The following is a 16,778-nucleotide window of genomic DNA, read 5'->3' as shown; positions in this document are numbered from 1 at the left end:
CCGTTTTATCTCCACACGTAGCCTGTGCTCTTGGCGCAAATATCTCTTTTTGTAGTGTATAAATAGTGTAGGATATTTTCTTTGTAAAAATCATCAATCAACATCAATTTTGAATTCATTCTTCTCCTTCCTTTCTTTCACGTACGTAGCATATATATATATATATATATATATATATATATATATATATATATATATTTCTTTGTTTTCTCTTTCAAGAGATTAATATATATATATATATTCTATATTTTCCCTTTGCCATTTATTTATTTGTCATTTATATATTTTTCCCTATTTATATTATTTAACTTCTATAATTCTCAATTTTCGATTCTTCGCTTTCGCAATATTCCGCTATATTCCTAACACTCATCAACTTCATATCCCCATTTAGCTTCCGCATATACATTGCTCAGTTTAGATTTTATTTTGTAATTTTCATATATTTTAGCAACTTTATCTCGGACTTCTTCATACAGTATCTTAGCCCAGGTGTCCCCGTCATTCATTTTTGTCTTACAGTCCTCCAAACAGGCTTGAAGGAAGCAGAGGTTGATAGACAGCAACTCGATCCTTTGAAGCTGCACCTCCTTCAGTCCTCTGGCATCAAAAATCGAAAGTAGTTCTGGCTCCACAAGGTCTTGTTCTACTATTTCGATTAGAGTGGTTACAGCATCAAAATCCATTGAATGAACTTCTCTAAAGTGTTTCTGGAACTCATATCAAAGTTATTAGTCTCAATTATTGAGCAATAAATGGAATGATTACAACAGAGATGGATGGTGCATGCAAGATGGGTTAAAATCAAATAAATATGCTGATTTACAGTACCTAAGCAAAAATAAGTAAAATCATTGCATCTTTTAGCTAGCTAGTTTCTAAACTTCATGTGATTCAACAGAAAATGCAAAGTTTGTTATCATTACCAGTTTTTAATTTGTTTGTACACTGAGGGCTATTTAAAGGTATATATAATTATATATTAGAGGTGGCCACGGGCCAGTTCAAGACTGGTTAGGTCTTGAACCGGCCCAAAAAAAACTGGGCCTAGGGTTCACCGAGCTAGCCCCTAGTCCAGACCGAAACTGGTTTGTACGAGGCCAGTCCCGGTCCTATTAAAAAAAAGCCCGAGAAACCGGCCCAAGTATATATGCACCATTAGGTACGCATCACCAAAAAATGAAACATTAGGTATGCATAAAAGCACCACACAGTGTTCGGAAATACACAATTATGTGTGTAGAGTTATGATGCATTATTTTGGGTGTGTTGTGTGTATTTTTGGTGTATTTGTGCATTTCATTGTTGTGCATTTTCCTAACACTATTGGTGCATTTTTCAAGCAGCTGCACCGGAAAGCTCAGTCGCATTTGAGCAAACTTCTATATATATAAGAAATGAGAACCCCATTCTCTCGTTAGATTATGCAAACCAACATAAATGCACACAAGCGTCAACATAAATGCTTATAAACTATATATATCTGTGTGTGTGTAAAGTCTTCATGAATATTTTCATACACAGTGAACACACAATTAAAAATCCAGGTCAAAATTAATAAATTTTACACAAATGCATCTTTCGCAATTATAACCGCTTTAATAACCATCATTCTACGGCTCTCTTTGGCAAACCTAGCTGAAAAGCTATAAGCTCGGAGTTGAAAACTGAAGGCTGTTAAGCTAGCTGTTAAGATTGAAAGTGTTTGGTAAAATTAGCTTTTTGATAAGTTGATAAATGTAAAAAGACTAAAAAAGACATCTTCATAAAATTTAAATTAGTTTGTTTACATATTAAAATTTAACATTTTGTCTTTAAAAAAATAACATTTTGAAATAAAACTATTTGCATAATCATGATCTAGCATCTCATAATGAAGTAACAATATTGTTGCAAATCTAATAATAATAATAATAATAATAATAATAATAATAATAATAATAATAATAATAATATTTGTGGCAAAAGTTGCGGATGAAGGAGTAGAGAAAATAGTTTTAATTGGGAAGGGTAAATTATGTCATTTCTTTAAAATAATAAGGATAAAGATGGAAAAAAATTAGGAAGCTAGGAGCTTATTTTGAAAAGTTACGTTCCAAAATAAGCTCTTATTTTAAGCTAGGAGCTTATTTTGGGAACATTACCAAACAGAGCTTATAACTTATTAATAGCTTAAAATAAGCTATAAACTCCTAAATAAGCTCTGCCAAACAGAGCCTACCACCAGAGCCCAAGTCTTCATGACTATTTTCATACATAATGATCACACGATCAAAATGAGATAAATATGATGAATTTAGTGAATAAATATGCAGCAAAAGGTAAAGGAACTGAGAGGGCAAAATATTATGCTAAACCTAAATATATCAAAGCAAAAAAGGGATTGAGTGATGTTGGAGAAAGTATGGAACATACCTTAGGTTGATGAAGATGGAGTCAGTGAATTGGGTTTGGGTAATATCGTATCAGATGGTCCGATTTGTTGAATTTATGAAGTAGACCAGAGAAAATATATATGCCAATTAAAACTCAATTGGTATAGCAGAGATCGAGGATGAGAATTGAGAGAGCTCTTATGAATTATCATAGATGGTGGAAATTAAGGTCTACAGTTCTATACCCAATCACCAAGTCAGAAGTCAATTGATGATATCTTTGGATTTTTATTTTTAAATTTCAAGGAAGAAGATTTCATTTTTCCAAAAAGGTTGAATTCCCAACCTAAGACCTCTCACATCCCAGCCCGTTAGAGCATCTCAGTGTAGTCGTACCAGTCGTTATATCATGGACAACCGCAGTGTATGTGCACCGCGGTAAAAAACGGTGCCGTGTTTCTTTACATTTAGGAGGCGTTTGGTTCACGGAATCTTAGATTACCCCAAGTAATAGGATTACCTACCGGAAGGTAATATGAGATTTTGGGAATGTAAGATTACCTTATGGGGGCGTTTGTTTCGGGTTATCGAAGATAACCAAGGTTATATTTGGTTGGTTATATAAGATTCCTATGTTTGGTTGGAGTTATGCAACATTCCCATGGAATAAAATTTACCCTCCACAACATCTTTTTCCCTCTTTTGAAGGGAATGTGATTCCCTTAGAATTCTCAGGTATTAGAAGATTCCCTTGGCATTTTACTAACTTTGCCCTTCACTTCCCATCACATTGCTTTGTTTTTTTACCGAAAAGTTAAAAAAAAAAAAATCAAAAATCAAAATTAACCTTTCGGTTAAAGCAAGCAAGCTAAGTTTACTTTGCTTAACATGAAAAATCAACTTTGTGGAAGCCACATTTGAATTTGTAGAAATTAAAGAATCTGTATGTATGAAGCCACGAGTCAACTTTTCGGATGAAGGAATGAAAATTATATATATATATATATATATATATATATATATATATATATATATATATATATATCAAATTTTGCATGGTTATGCATTGGAATATTGAAATGCATTAAAATATATTGAGGGTATTAAAGTAAAATAATCATTATAACATAAATAACAATACTTCAACCAAACATGTTTATATTATATATCTCAGTTTTTACCAAACACAGGAATCTAACATTCCCAGTAATCTAATATTCCCAGCAATCCAACATTCCCTAAGGTAATATGACATTCCGTGAACCAAACGGCCCCTATGTGTTTAGTTTGGATTGTGGAATATAATATTACCTCGTTTGGTTCAAGGTTATATTTTAAGTTATATGGATCAATTTACTCTAATATCCTCAATTATATATATATATATATATATATATATATATATATATATATATATATATATATATATATGTATGTATGTATGTATGTATGTATGTATGTATGTATGTATGTATGTATGTATGTATGTATGTATGTATGTATGTATGTATGTATGTATGTATGTATGTATGTGTGTGTGTGTGTATTTATTTATTTATATTTATGAATGTATATCAATGCCTAAATATTAAAAAAATTATATATATAAATATACACACATGTATATTTGATTATATAAACATATATTTATTTCATTATTATTTTTATTATTATTATTATTATTATTATTATTATTATTATTATTATTATTTAAAGATTAGTTAACAAGGGCAAAGTTGTAATAATTCAAGGTAATCTAAGATTACCTAAGAAAATGGGGGTAATCACATTATCTTGAAACATTACCGCCATATCAGCTTTCAGGTAATATAACATTACTAGATATTCTCATAATTTGAACCAAACAAGGTAATATAACATTACCAGACTCAGATTACCTAGGTATAGTAATATAAGATGGCTTGAACCAAACGCCCCCTTAAAGAAACGGCGCGCGTTACAGTTAACGGAGTGTGTATTTTTTGAATATTAATTACCAACTGAAACTACAATGTATCTAAACTGACACTTCCTCACATATTATTTTTATATTATCAAGTGAAACTGCAATTGAAATGAAATGAAACTGTAGTAGTATTGAAATGAAACTGCAGTGTATACAAAATGAAAATGAATAACAATTTCACATATTTGAGTGTATATTACCATCGAAACTGTAGTTATATCAAAATGATACTGTAGTTGTGTGGAAATGAAACTACAGTGTATATAAAATGAAACTGAATAACATTTCACATATTTGAGTGTATAAATATCGAATGAAACTACAGTATATACAAAATGACTAAATAACAGAGTTACTTTTTGCGGAATGGTAGGAAACGGGTGCCATTCCTTTCATTAAACAAAAGGACATTACTGCTGGTGAGACTTCTTGATCCCGAGTCTTTGTTTTCAAACTTCACCCTTGTGACCAACTAAGCTTTCCATGCGAACAATTTATGTTCCATTGTTTGATTGATGGAAAGCAAAAGAGGTTGTTTGGTAGTTAATCAAGTTTAAATTTTGCTAATAATGTACATTATGCTTTAGAATAATGTACATTATGAGTTATAAAAATGAATGTTGCAGATGTGCGCGTGAAAAAAAATAAAATTAAACAAAACGATGTTGTTCTTGGACTGTGGTCAACACAGTCACAATAACTATTGTATTTTGGGGGTGTTTGGTTGGTGTGAATTGAAATTCAATGCCAATGTAATTCTATGAAATGAGAAACTATATTGTTCGGTTGGATGGAATTGTAATTCCATACTAAATTGTTTGGTTATTCAATAGATTGCAATTCATAGTCTCCACCGTATGAATTATAATCCAGCCACACAAAAGAAAGGAAAAAAAAAAGAATATATTTATTATTATTATTATTATTATTATTATTATTATTATTTAGCAGAAAACTTCAGACTTTATGGATGAATCAAAAGGTGGCAGCAAACCCTCGATAGTCATACAAAAAGACGACTTGCACCAAAACCGGCAAAGACGTAAAATCAAAAAACAAAGAGGGAGAGGACCGATCTAAGCTATAAGCAGCTAGAGCACACCCAATTCTTATACCATGGACCAGAGTTCATATTTCATTGTGAATTGTAATACAAAAATTTTAACCTTCAATTATCACATTCTGTATCTACAGTTAACAGTTTCTGTACATGTAAACAAATGTAAATCTGATACAAAAAATTTATATTTTCAGTTAACACATTATGTACATAGAGTTAACAGTTTCTGTACATGTAAACAAATAACTTGATAATTGCTAATACATAATAATCTGAAAATTATTTTTGGACCAAGGTTTACAATGCAAGGTACACCCTGATTCATGGTATAATTTACCAAGCATGAACACCAACCAAGCGCAAATTCATTATTATTATTATTATTATTATTATTATTATTATTAGACAAAAGACAAAGACAGTTTAGTTTATATCACTTATTCCCTTTTTATTCCTAATAAGTCTATTCATCTCTACCAAATAATGTAATTTAAATTTCTACTTTATTCTTACCTTATTCTTTTCCTATCAAATTACAATTCATTTCCTGTTTTTTTTTTTTTTTTTTTTGACAAACAATTCATTTCCTGTTTAATTCTTTCTTCTCTCAAAAATGGTCAAAGCAACCAAAAGTCATTTGCAATCTTTAGAATTGGTCTATAAAATGTTAGCTATATATATAATATACCAACTTGCTGTAGAAACACAAGAAAAATGCCAAGGGATTGATTAAAAAACAATATGGTTGGTGTGACTATTATTATATGGGAGGCAGGTTCTTTGTCTGATTACCATTGTTGGCTTTCTGATCCGCCATGGTTTATGTTAGATGTCTTACTTGCTGATAATGAAAATTAAGTTCTTATTTTGCAAAAAATAAAAAAAAAAAAAAAAAAAAAACTATTTTTATCCCTGACATAATTGTTAAATACTGATGGAGTAGCGATGTAAAATTTGAAGAAATCTTAATTGATTGAAGTTGTTAAAGTCTCCAAAAGTGTCTTGAATAATTTTCTTGAAGTTTTGGGTCAAATAGTATCCCAATAAGGTTAAAATTCCATTTAAATAGAGGTTCACGACCATCGATCGACATGCTCCCAACGCAAAGCAAATCAAATGTTCATAAAATGAATTGACAAGAAAACTGTTGCTAATGAATTGCTAGAATTGATTGATTCCAAATTATCATATACCTATTACTTAGTTAGCTTTAGAGGAGGTGCACAATTAATGATCAAACTCAATAAAAACTAACAAAAGCCTTATGATAGCAGAACACCAAACAACACCTAATGTTTTCTTAAAGAATTATTAATGGTAGAAATGGCAAGGCAGAGCTATGTAATTGTCACCATTCAAATTTTTTATTTATCAAAAAAAGTCATTTGTAATCTGTAGAACTGGTCTATAAAATGTTAGCTATATAACATGCCAACTTGCAGCAGAAATACTAAGAAAAAAGAAAAAAAATGCCAAGTGATAGATTAAAAAAACAATAGTGCATATATGGTTGTTGTGAGTATTATTATTATTATTATTATATGTAGCATTCCTTTATTGCATTCTCTGTTATGAATGAATAGAAAATCTTAGAATAAAATGCATGATTTGTCACCATTACCAACTTGCCAATTATTTGTACACTTTAATAAATATTTGATTAGAAAACGATAATTTTGACCTTTAATTTATAGTGATCTAGTCTACTTTTTTCCCCACAATAATAAGCACATCATATTTTTCTCCCCAATTATCCTCAAAATTACTAATTTTATCCAATTTTAAACATAACTATTAAAACTTGACTGAGTAGGCTAGAAATATAAAATTTTAAAGACTTCTATCATCCCTTTAATTATCCTCCCAGCAATCGAATAAATTATCTTATCCCTTTACCTAACCACTTAAATTACATAAAAGTCATTTGACTTTTAAGTTTCTAGACTGTTCCGTCGATATTTGTCAATTTTGCTAAAGGTTTTGTAAAATTAGCTACTTTTAGGACAATTGAGAAGGAAACGTGGCGGATCTATAATTCAAAGGTACGGTCAAGAGTGTCACATGTAATTAAAATGCAACAAACATGAAATATTTAGTTTCTCGTAAATAAAATTTTACGAGTATTTTTTTTTTGTTTTTTTTTTTGTTTTTTTTTTTTTGCATAGGGCTCCTGTAGACTGTAGTACCAACTACCCCAAGAAAACAAGAAAACAAGAAAACAGTTTCATACAAGCTTACAATACAAATAATAAGAAATGTTTGGTGTCCAATTGGGAAGCTAAGAAGTAGTAGTCATCATGATGATATACTTTATACCAAATAGCCAATTTAATTTCTATCTGAATTTGTTTACTTTCCTCTTCCTAGTTTGGCTTTAAGCCATTATATTCTTTTATATACTTTATGTCACCTTTAATTTGTTGTTGCAATAACCACCTTTTGGATAGTACAGTAAAATAGTCCTTGAGACAACAAAGCATTCAACATTGTTTAAGTTTAATTTTTAAACATTCAAGTTATTAGTTATTATCTTATATTGGTTCACTCATTTAGAGAATTGAAGTAATTTGGACTATGATAAACACTCATCAAATCGGCCTTATTCAGCAATGATGAACTTATGAACATCAGCCAGGAACCTACAAGCTGAAAGATAAAATTGCAATGAAGTCTATAAATAAAATTAGAAAGTAATAGGCAATTAAGTGCAAAAGATAATATGGAGTTTAACCACAAATTTCATAGATATATACTTACACACTTTGGCTTTCATAAATTTATAATAAACCCAGAATTAAAGAATTCCTCACTCAATTTCTTCTTAGATATTACAACAATTTCCTATTCAATTCTTTGAATGCATTCAATGATTTCGACAACTTCTTCTTCAGATATTTCATCACTCTCTTCCGAGCTTTTAACCTTTTCTTGATGAGAGCTTTCAACACTTTAATTCTTTAGACCTTCCCACTCTTTCTTCTTTAGAGCTTTCCACACTTTCTACTTCTTCAGAGCTTTCATTATTTGGCAATTCAACCTTGAAAAATAATTGAAAATGAGTACAAAAATAAATAATTAAATTAATACATTGAATTAGAAGATAAAAATTTATATTTTGAATTAAGGAACAAGAATTAGAGAGAAACCTTAGAGCTTCCCACACTTTCTTCTTTAGAGCTTTCCACGCTTTCTTCTATAGAGCTTTCCACATTTTCTTCTTCAGAGCTTTCTACAGTTTCCTCTTCAAAGTCTTCATTATTTGGCAATTCAACCTTGAAAAGTAATTGAAAATAAGTACAAAAATAAATACTTGAATTAACGTGGAATTAGAAGGTAGAAAACTACTGTGTAATATTTTGAAATAATGAACAAGAATTAGAGAGAAACCTTAGCTTGGAGCTTCCTGTGCATTCTTCTTCAGAGTTTTCTACAGTTTCGACTTCAAAGCTTTCATTATTTGGCAATTCAACCTTGAAAAGTAATTGAAAATGTGTACAAAAATAATAACTAATTAAATTAATACGTGGAATTAGAAGACAAAAAACTAATATTTTGAAATAACGAACAAGAATTAGAGAGAAACCTTACTTGCAATTTTGCAAACACGAAGTGGACAATCTGCCCTTCTCTCAAATAATAATTTCTTTACAGAAGAAATCAACTTTGCAGAAGTCACAAGAGATGAATAGCAACATTCTAACACAATTAACTTCAGTGTTCCAATATTTGCAAAATTAATTGGAACTTGTTTTAATTCCCAACAATATTTTAAGACTAAGCGCTCCAAAACTGGGAAATGATTAGAACTTGCATTCCAATGTTCAAGATTTGAACGTGAAATGAGAAGTGTCTTTAATTCCCCAAATCCCTGCTCTGATGGTTCCCACGTTGAGCCGTAGAAGGCGAAATCTTTTAGTTTCAGCACCTCAAGGTGCGGCAACTTACCAATTGTGTCCATCTCCTTCCATGGAAGATAAGTATAACGAAGTGTCAACTTCTTAAGGTTTGGTGGAAAACCTGTTGGAAGACAAAAGCACTCGACAATTCCTACTTCAAACTTCAACTTCTCAAGTGAATGTAAATGGACAAGGCTCCCTAGAGGGCTAGGCGCCAATTGGCCTTCAATGTAAATCCCAAATTCCATTAGGCTTGGAACCATTCCGAAGTTTGGTTTTTCGTCGGAGCTAGCAACTTTCAACCAATAAAGAGTTTGTAGATTATTTTTTACTAAGCAAGGGAGATATTGTGAACATCTCTAGTCAACATGCAAATGCCTCAATTGTGGCAAATCCAAAATATTACATCCCATTTGTAAAGGACATGTTTCCATCCATGAAGAAACTATGAGACTAAGCAAATTTTTAAGCTTAAAAAATCGAAGCTTGTAAAGAGAACCAATAGTACTTAAAGCCAAGTATCTCAAATTAACCAAATCTGTTATTTCACTAGGCATTCCTTGTGAGCATTTCAGTAATGATAAATCCAATACTTTTAGAAATTTCAAACATGGGTATACCAACCTGCATTTTGAATGGCATACATCTTTACCAAAGTAGAGCACAGAATGGATATTATCTAGTGTGCAGTTCCCATAACTTGCTTGAGTGATTGGCCAATGACTTGTTTGACAACTTAACCACCGACTAGCTTTTGAAGCATGATTGTCGCCATTGATAATGCACAAAGTATTCCCCGTAATAGCTTCTCTCACACAAACCTCGTGCACTCTATCATGAACCTTACATAATTTGACTTTGCCATCAGTACTTAGCTCATTAATTTGGACTAGATTTCTATTAATGAGATCATGCAAGTATCTCTCTGCCACTTCTTCCAAACTCATATTTTTATGTGGCAATAAAAATCTCTCAGCAACCCATAAGTTGATTAATTTCTTAACAGGAATGACATTATCTTCAGGAAACACACCCAAAATATTGAAAGCGATCTTTCAAGTGACTAGGTAAGTAGTTGTAGCTCAATGAAAGCATTTTTGAAATTCTGGTGTTGTTATCAACTCCATCCAAAGTTTCCTCAACATTTCTCCATATTTCTAGAGACTCTTTTGCCTTAGCCAAAAGTCTGGCATTCACAACAACTCCTAGTGGTAATCCACTATAACCAAGAACAATGTGTTTCCCAATTTACTCATATTCCCTGTGGTAAAGTGGTGAACATGAAAGTAGGCAGTGTATTGAATGGCAAAAATTACAGAGCAGAAAGCAGATACAAGCTTATATATCTGAGCTATGGGGAAGAGGGTTATAACCGTAAGAAAATAAAGTGAAGTTACATTGATGCCCTTTCATATTTGATATTGCGTTGATGTCCTCCTTCGTCAGCCCCCCCCCCCCCCCCCCCCCGGGTATGCTGGAGCATGCAAATCTTGGATGCCTAGCTTAGAGTAGAAGTTGTGAAACATGGTAGTAGGAAGAGGCTTGGTGAAGCCATCTGCTACCTGACTTGCTGAAGGGATGGATAGCAGCTTGATCAAGCCTTGGGAAACCTTCTCAAGGACGAGGTGACAACCGATTTCAATGTGCTTCGTCCGTTCATGAAAAACATGGTTCTCGGCAATTGCCACAGCCAATTTATTGTCACAAAAGAACACAGCTCGCTTCGTCATTTGAACATGCATATCTTTCAGCAAATAAGCAATCCATTGTACCTCAGAAGTAGCAGTAGCGAGAGCCCGATACTCAGCTTCGGATGAGGACCTCGAAATTGTGGGTTGTTTCTTCGACCTCCAGGAAATCAAGGCTGCTCCAAGGTATATACAGAAACCAGTGACTGATTTCCGTGAATCCGGGCAAGAAACCTAATCAGAATCAGAAAATACATTGACTTACAAGTCGCCACCTTTGGGATAAAACAAACCTTGTCTGGGAGCTCCTTTGAGATAGCGTAAAACTCAGTGGGCTGCACTCAATTGTTTGTCAGTGGGTGCATCAACAAATTGGCTAAGTTGATGAACAGAGTAGGTAATGTCTAGACGAGTTGCTGTTAGGTACAATAAACGCCCAACCAGCCGTCTATAGGCAGTAACATTAGTGAGCAGAGCATAGGTGTAGCAACAGCTTTGCAATCGAGGAAACCGGCCTCAGCAAGGATGCCAAGGGCAATGTGACACCCCGTAAATCCAAACACTAATTGAGCATTAATTGAAGAATTAATCCAAGTTTTCCTTGCTAATCTATTTCTAAAAATCCTGAAATTTAATAGTCGAGGGACTAGATTTTGACTAGTTACTTAAGTCAAAGGGTTGTACCTTGTGTTTCTTGAGTTGTGCCCTTGTTCCCTTGTCTTTCCAACATTAGTAAGGGTAGGAATGTCTTTTTACCTAAGAATTGTGATTCAAGCTAACCTAGCAAGACTCTCTCATTTCATTCACCCTTCAACCTAAAACTCTAAAACTCTAGCCTCTCTCTAAAATGATTTAGCTTCTTCTCCAAGCTAGAAATTGAGCATCCAAGCCTTGCAAGATTTTCTTCCAAGATTCCTACTTTCTTCATCTTGAGCATAGGAAAGGGTAAGATCCTTAGCTTTTTGGTGTTTTTTTAACCTTCTTTTAGGTGTCTTTTTTCTAAAAGTTATGATCTTTGTTGTGTTTTGTTGTGTGTAAGGAGTTGGTGTGGAACAGGAGCTTTAGGAAAGGCTTTTAAGGGTGAAAAGAGGAAGTTGTTAGGCTACAAAGGTATCCCATATTGAGTGAACCATCTCCTTTAAATATTCAAGATATTATTGTCATCTTTACACATCTCCTGAACTTATCTAACATGTGCATGTGATTCAAGTCATTAATTGGGCATAACTCTTACACTCATTTATTCCGCTGTGCAGTTCAATTTCAATACTACTCTATCTACTTGTTATTTAGAATTGAAATTTCAAAGAGTTATTTATTGTGAAAAAGTTTAAAAGTCTATTCACTCCCCCTCTAGACTTTTACCACCCTATCGGGATCAACAATTAGTATCAGAGCGGTTGTCTATTTGAGTCAATTTTGACTGCTAGACAGATCTCGAAAAATCAAGATGATGAAAAGAGATATGGCCCTTGCCCAAAATCTATTGTTTTCCTTAGAGAAATTTGATGATTGGAAAATTCGCATGCAGGTACATCTATCCGCATTACATGATGAAATGTAGGAAGTGGTTACGAGTGGTCCCATTGAGATTTTACAAGTCAATACTTCATCCATACAAACAAGTGACACTCCACAATACATTCTAAAACCAAAAGCGGAATGGTCTTGTGAAGATAGAACAAGAAATAACTTGGACAATATTGCCAAGGATATTTTGTTTAAATCTATCGATGACACAATATTCCCAAAAGTTCAAAAATGTCAATCCGCGAAGGAAGTTTGGGGAACGCTCATTCAAATTGGTGAAGGAGACGAGCAAGAGAAGGATAATAAGCTCACTATAGCATTAAAGAAATTCGAGGATTTCAAAATGCTAAACGACGAGAATATTACCGACATGGAAACAAGATTTGCCAAAATCTTAGGAGAGATTAATGATCTTGGAAAAGATATTAATCAAAAAGAATCTCACTCAAAATTCTACGTGGTCTACCATCTACATGGGACATGAAGGTCACGGCCATGAGAGAAAATATGGATCTAAAAACCCTATCAATCGATAAGCTGTTCAGTGATCTAAAAGCCTATGAATCCAAGATGAAATCAAGAGTAGAAGAAGATCATGAAGAAAGGAACAACGCACTCATAGCCGAGCAACCATCAACCTCAAGGTCAGTACAAAATGTTGAATTATTGCCTAATGATCAATTTGCTCTCTTTGTCAAGAAATTTAGGAAATTCATGAAGAGAAGCAACTACAAGAAAAATCCACAAGGAAAATCGTGGAATACAACAAAGAATTCGAAGAAAGAAATAGTTGAGGAAGATTCAAATTTGTGTTACAACTGTAGAAAGCCTGGACACTTTGCAGCAAGTTGTCCACACCCCAAGGTAAGTAAAAGTCAATACACAAATATTTCTAACTCTCAACAGGAAGAATTCAAGACCAAAGATAAAAGGTTCACAAAGGAGAGAAGAAAAGAACTTATTAGTGACCCACTTGAAATAAGTGAGTCAGAGGAATCTTCAAGTGATGAAAGTGACACCTCAAAGGATGACAATGCAATGTTTTGCATGAGTATTTCCAACAACACGTCCTACGAGGACATGTGTCTTATGGCAAAGGAGATGAAGAAAATGAGGTAACATCTAATTCTTATGACTCTGTAAATTCTTCATTTTCTAGAGAGTCATTCTTTCACTTAATGAAAGAATGTCAAACCGTAATGGACACTCACTCTCAACTCAAAGAGCGCAATTATTTTTTGATTCTTGAAAAAGATCAATTAAATGAAAAATTGCAAAATGCTCTACTTGAAATGAAAGACTTGAAAGATAAAATTATTTGTCTTCAAGAAGAGTGTAAATCAAGGGAAGTGAGAGAACACAACCTTAGAGAGGTTATAGCGACATTTACATATTCATCCAAAATAATGGACAAAATGGTAAATATGCAAAAACTCTCAAGTGATAAAACCGGACTTGGTTATGATCCTTCGTGTTCTCGAGCCTCTGAAAAATTGACCAATTCTACTACTACCTTAAATAATAAAGTCCAAGTAGTAAAATTTGTAAAAGGTCAAGATAGCACAGTGACACAAGGAATTAGTTACCAAACTAATGTCAAAATTAATGCTGTTAGGCCGAAGCCTCAAAGAAACAATATTTCGCCTAAACAGTATACTAAAAGAAAAAAGTTTGTTCCTAAATGGAAACATACCAATGAGTCAAGTGCACAAAGCCCTCATAGGAAAATGGGAAGGAATTCAAGAATTGAGCAGGGAGATCTTATCCCTCTAAACAAGATTGGTTTGATGATATTAAACCATGGACTAAGTCCAGATTTAATGCCTATCACAGGCTCAAACAATCTACCTCCCACGTGCCAAAAAATCGAGTCAATTTTCAAAAACCGGCACAAAAATTGTTTTCAAAAATTAAATATGATTATAATGTGTTTAATGGTTACCAATCACCTAGACTTAGATCAGTGAGTACAAGGTGGATTTGGGTACCAAAAATAACTAACACCCAAGGACCCAAATCAAGTTGGGTACCTAAAAAAGTGTAATTTATTTGCAGGAAGTTTGGTACTTCGATAGTGGCTGTTCTAGACACATGACTGGAAATAAATCTAGTCTTGTGAATCTTAAAAATATCGAAGGACCAAAAGTCGTGTTCGGAGGAAATGAACGATACGGCTTAACTAAAGGAGTTGGTACAATATCCCGCAATGGTTTGAAAATCGAAGATATATCCTTTGTTGAAGGTTTAAAATTCAACTTGTTAAGTACAAGCCAATTTTGTGACAAAGGATATCTAGTAGAGTTCTTCAAAGACAAATGTCAAGTGAAGAATAATTCCTCGGGAGAAGTTGTGCTCGAAGGAATAAGGAAGAAAAATATGTATGTGGTGGATTGGAACACATCAAAAGAATCAGTGTGTCTACTAGCAAACAACTCACACACAACAAGTTGGGAATGGCATAAGAAGTTGAATCATCTAAACTTCAAGACTATCAACAAGCTAGCAAGAAACAAACTCGTTGAAGATCTACCCGACATTGTTTACAAGAAAGATCAAATATGTGATGCTTGCCAAAGAGGAAAGCAAGTCAAGTCATCTTTCAAATCCAAAGCTCAAGAATCTACAACAAGACCGCTAAGTCTACTACACATGGATCTATTTGGTCCAGTAGACCCTGCAAGTCTAAGTGGTAAGAAATATACACTAGTTCTTATTTATGATTTTTCCAGGTACACACGGATGATATTTCTCAAGAAGAAAAATGAAGTGAAGCAAAAGTTGCCAGAACTACTTAAGCTACTACAAAACGAGAAAGACTTGAAAATTGCAAAAATCCGAACTGATCGTGGAACTGAGTTCGTGAATCAAGTAATTGAAGCCTACTGCAATTCTCAAGGAATTCTACATCAATTATCTGTCACACGTACACCTCAACAAAAAGGTGTAGCCGAAAGAAGAAATAGAACGCTAAAAGAAGTCGCACGAGTGATGATTACGTCAGCCGAGCTACCTAAAAGATATTGGGCTAAGCAATCAACACCGCTTGCTATACGCAAAATCGAAGCTTGATACACAAGTCTTACAATAAGACTCCATACGAATTATGGAAAGGGAGAAAACCTAAACTCAACTATTTTCATACTTTTGGTATCAAATGCTTTATTCTTAATAATGGTAAAACCTATCTTAAGACTTTTGATGAGCGTGCAGATGAAGGAATATTTTTGGGATATTCATCTACCAGCAAAGCATTCAGAGTATTGAACAAGAAATCAATGGTGGTAGAAGAATCAATTCATGTTACATTTGATGAAGCTCATAAGAAGGAAACCCAGAGGAACAAAAATGACCAGGAAAGTTGTCAAGTTGAAAAATCATTTAATGATACTGACATATCTTTTAAAGATCAAGTTATACATGGTATGGAGCAATTGGACATTGATTGCAATAGTGAAGGACACGTGGAAGCAAATGAAGATCCCCACGTGGAAAATCAAAATTCTCAAGTTGAAACACAAGTTGGGGAACAATCTGATGAGCAAAATGTGTCTACCTCCAACTTACCTACTGAGCAAGGAAACGTGGAAAACCCATGCAACCTACAACCTGACTTGAGATGGCTCAAAAATCACCCTCCAGAGCTAGTAATTGGAGATCCACGAGAAGGTGTAAAAACAAGGTCCTCAAATCTAGATACTTTGTTTTCTTGTTTTCTTTCTCAGGTGGAGCCCACAAGCATTGAAGAAGCTCTAAGTGATCCAGATTGGATTAATGCAATGCAAGAAGAGCTTGATCAATTTAAAAGAAGTGATGTATGGGAATTAGTTCCAAGACCTGAAAATTACAATGTAATTGGAACAAAATGGGTCTTCTGGAATAAGGCAAATGGGGATGGAATTGTCATTAGAAATAAAGCACGATTAGTGGCAAAAGGATATTCACAAGAAGAAGCCATAGACTTCGATGAAACGTTTGCACCCGTTGCAAGACTAGAAGCCATCAGAATATTTCTAGCTTATGCCGCGTACAAGAATTTCACTGTCTATCAAATGGACGTGAAAAGTGCATTCTTAAATGGTTTACTTGAAGAAGAAGTCTACGTTGAGCAACCACCCGGTTTCGAGGTAAAATGTGATATTAATAAGGTCTACAGATTAAAGAGGGTGTTATATGGATTAAAACAAGCACCGAGAGCTTGGTATGACACCCTATCGACGTTCTTAATTAACTGTGGTTTCACAAAAGGCCTTGTTGATAAAACCT

At 33.5% G+C, this 16,778-nt stretch overlaps 1 protein-coding gene across 2 annotated transcripts in view; it reads right to left on the bottom strand.

Annotated features, from left to right (window-relative positions):
* Positions 1–16,778, bottom strand: part of LOC109172857 (girdin-like) — a 104,165-nt gene that overhangs the window by 60,289 nt on the left and 27,098 nt on the right. Inside the window, exon 2 of one of the 2 annotated variants that reach the window (XM_019322100.1) lies at positions 8,548–8,673. The exons of the other annotated variant lie outside the window; for it this stretch is intronic. Coding sequence (XP_019177645.1) covers positions 8,548–8,673 — 126 coding nt within the window. The remainder of the gene's footprint in view (positions 1–8,547; positions 8,674–16,778) is intronic. 2 annotated transcript variants of the gene reach the window in all.

Source organism: Ipomoea nil, unplaced genomic scaffold (assembly GCF_001879475.1).
Source record: "Ipomoea nil cultivar Tokyo-kokei standard unplaced genomic scaffold, Asagao_1.1 scaffold0436, whole genome shotgun sequence".
In the NCBI taxonomy this organism is placed as follows: domain Eukaryota; kingdom Viridiplantae; phylum Streptophyta; class Magnoliopsida; order Solanales; family Convolvulaceae; genus Ipomoea; species Ipomoea nil.
Note: the sequence above shows the minus strand (reverse complement) of the source record. Positions and strands in the feature narration are given on the sequence as shown.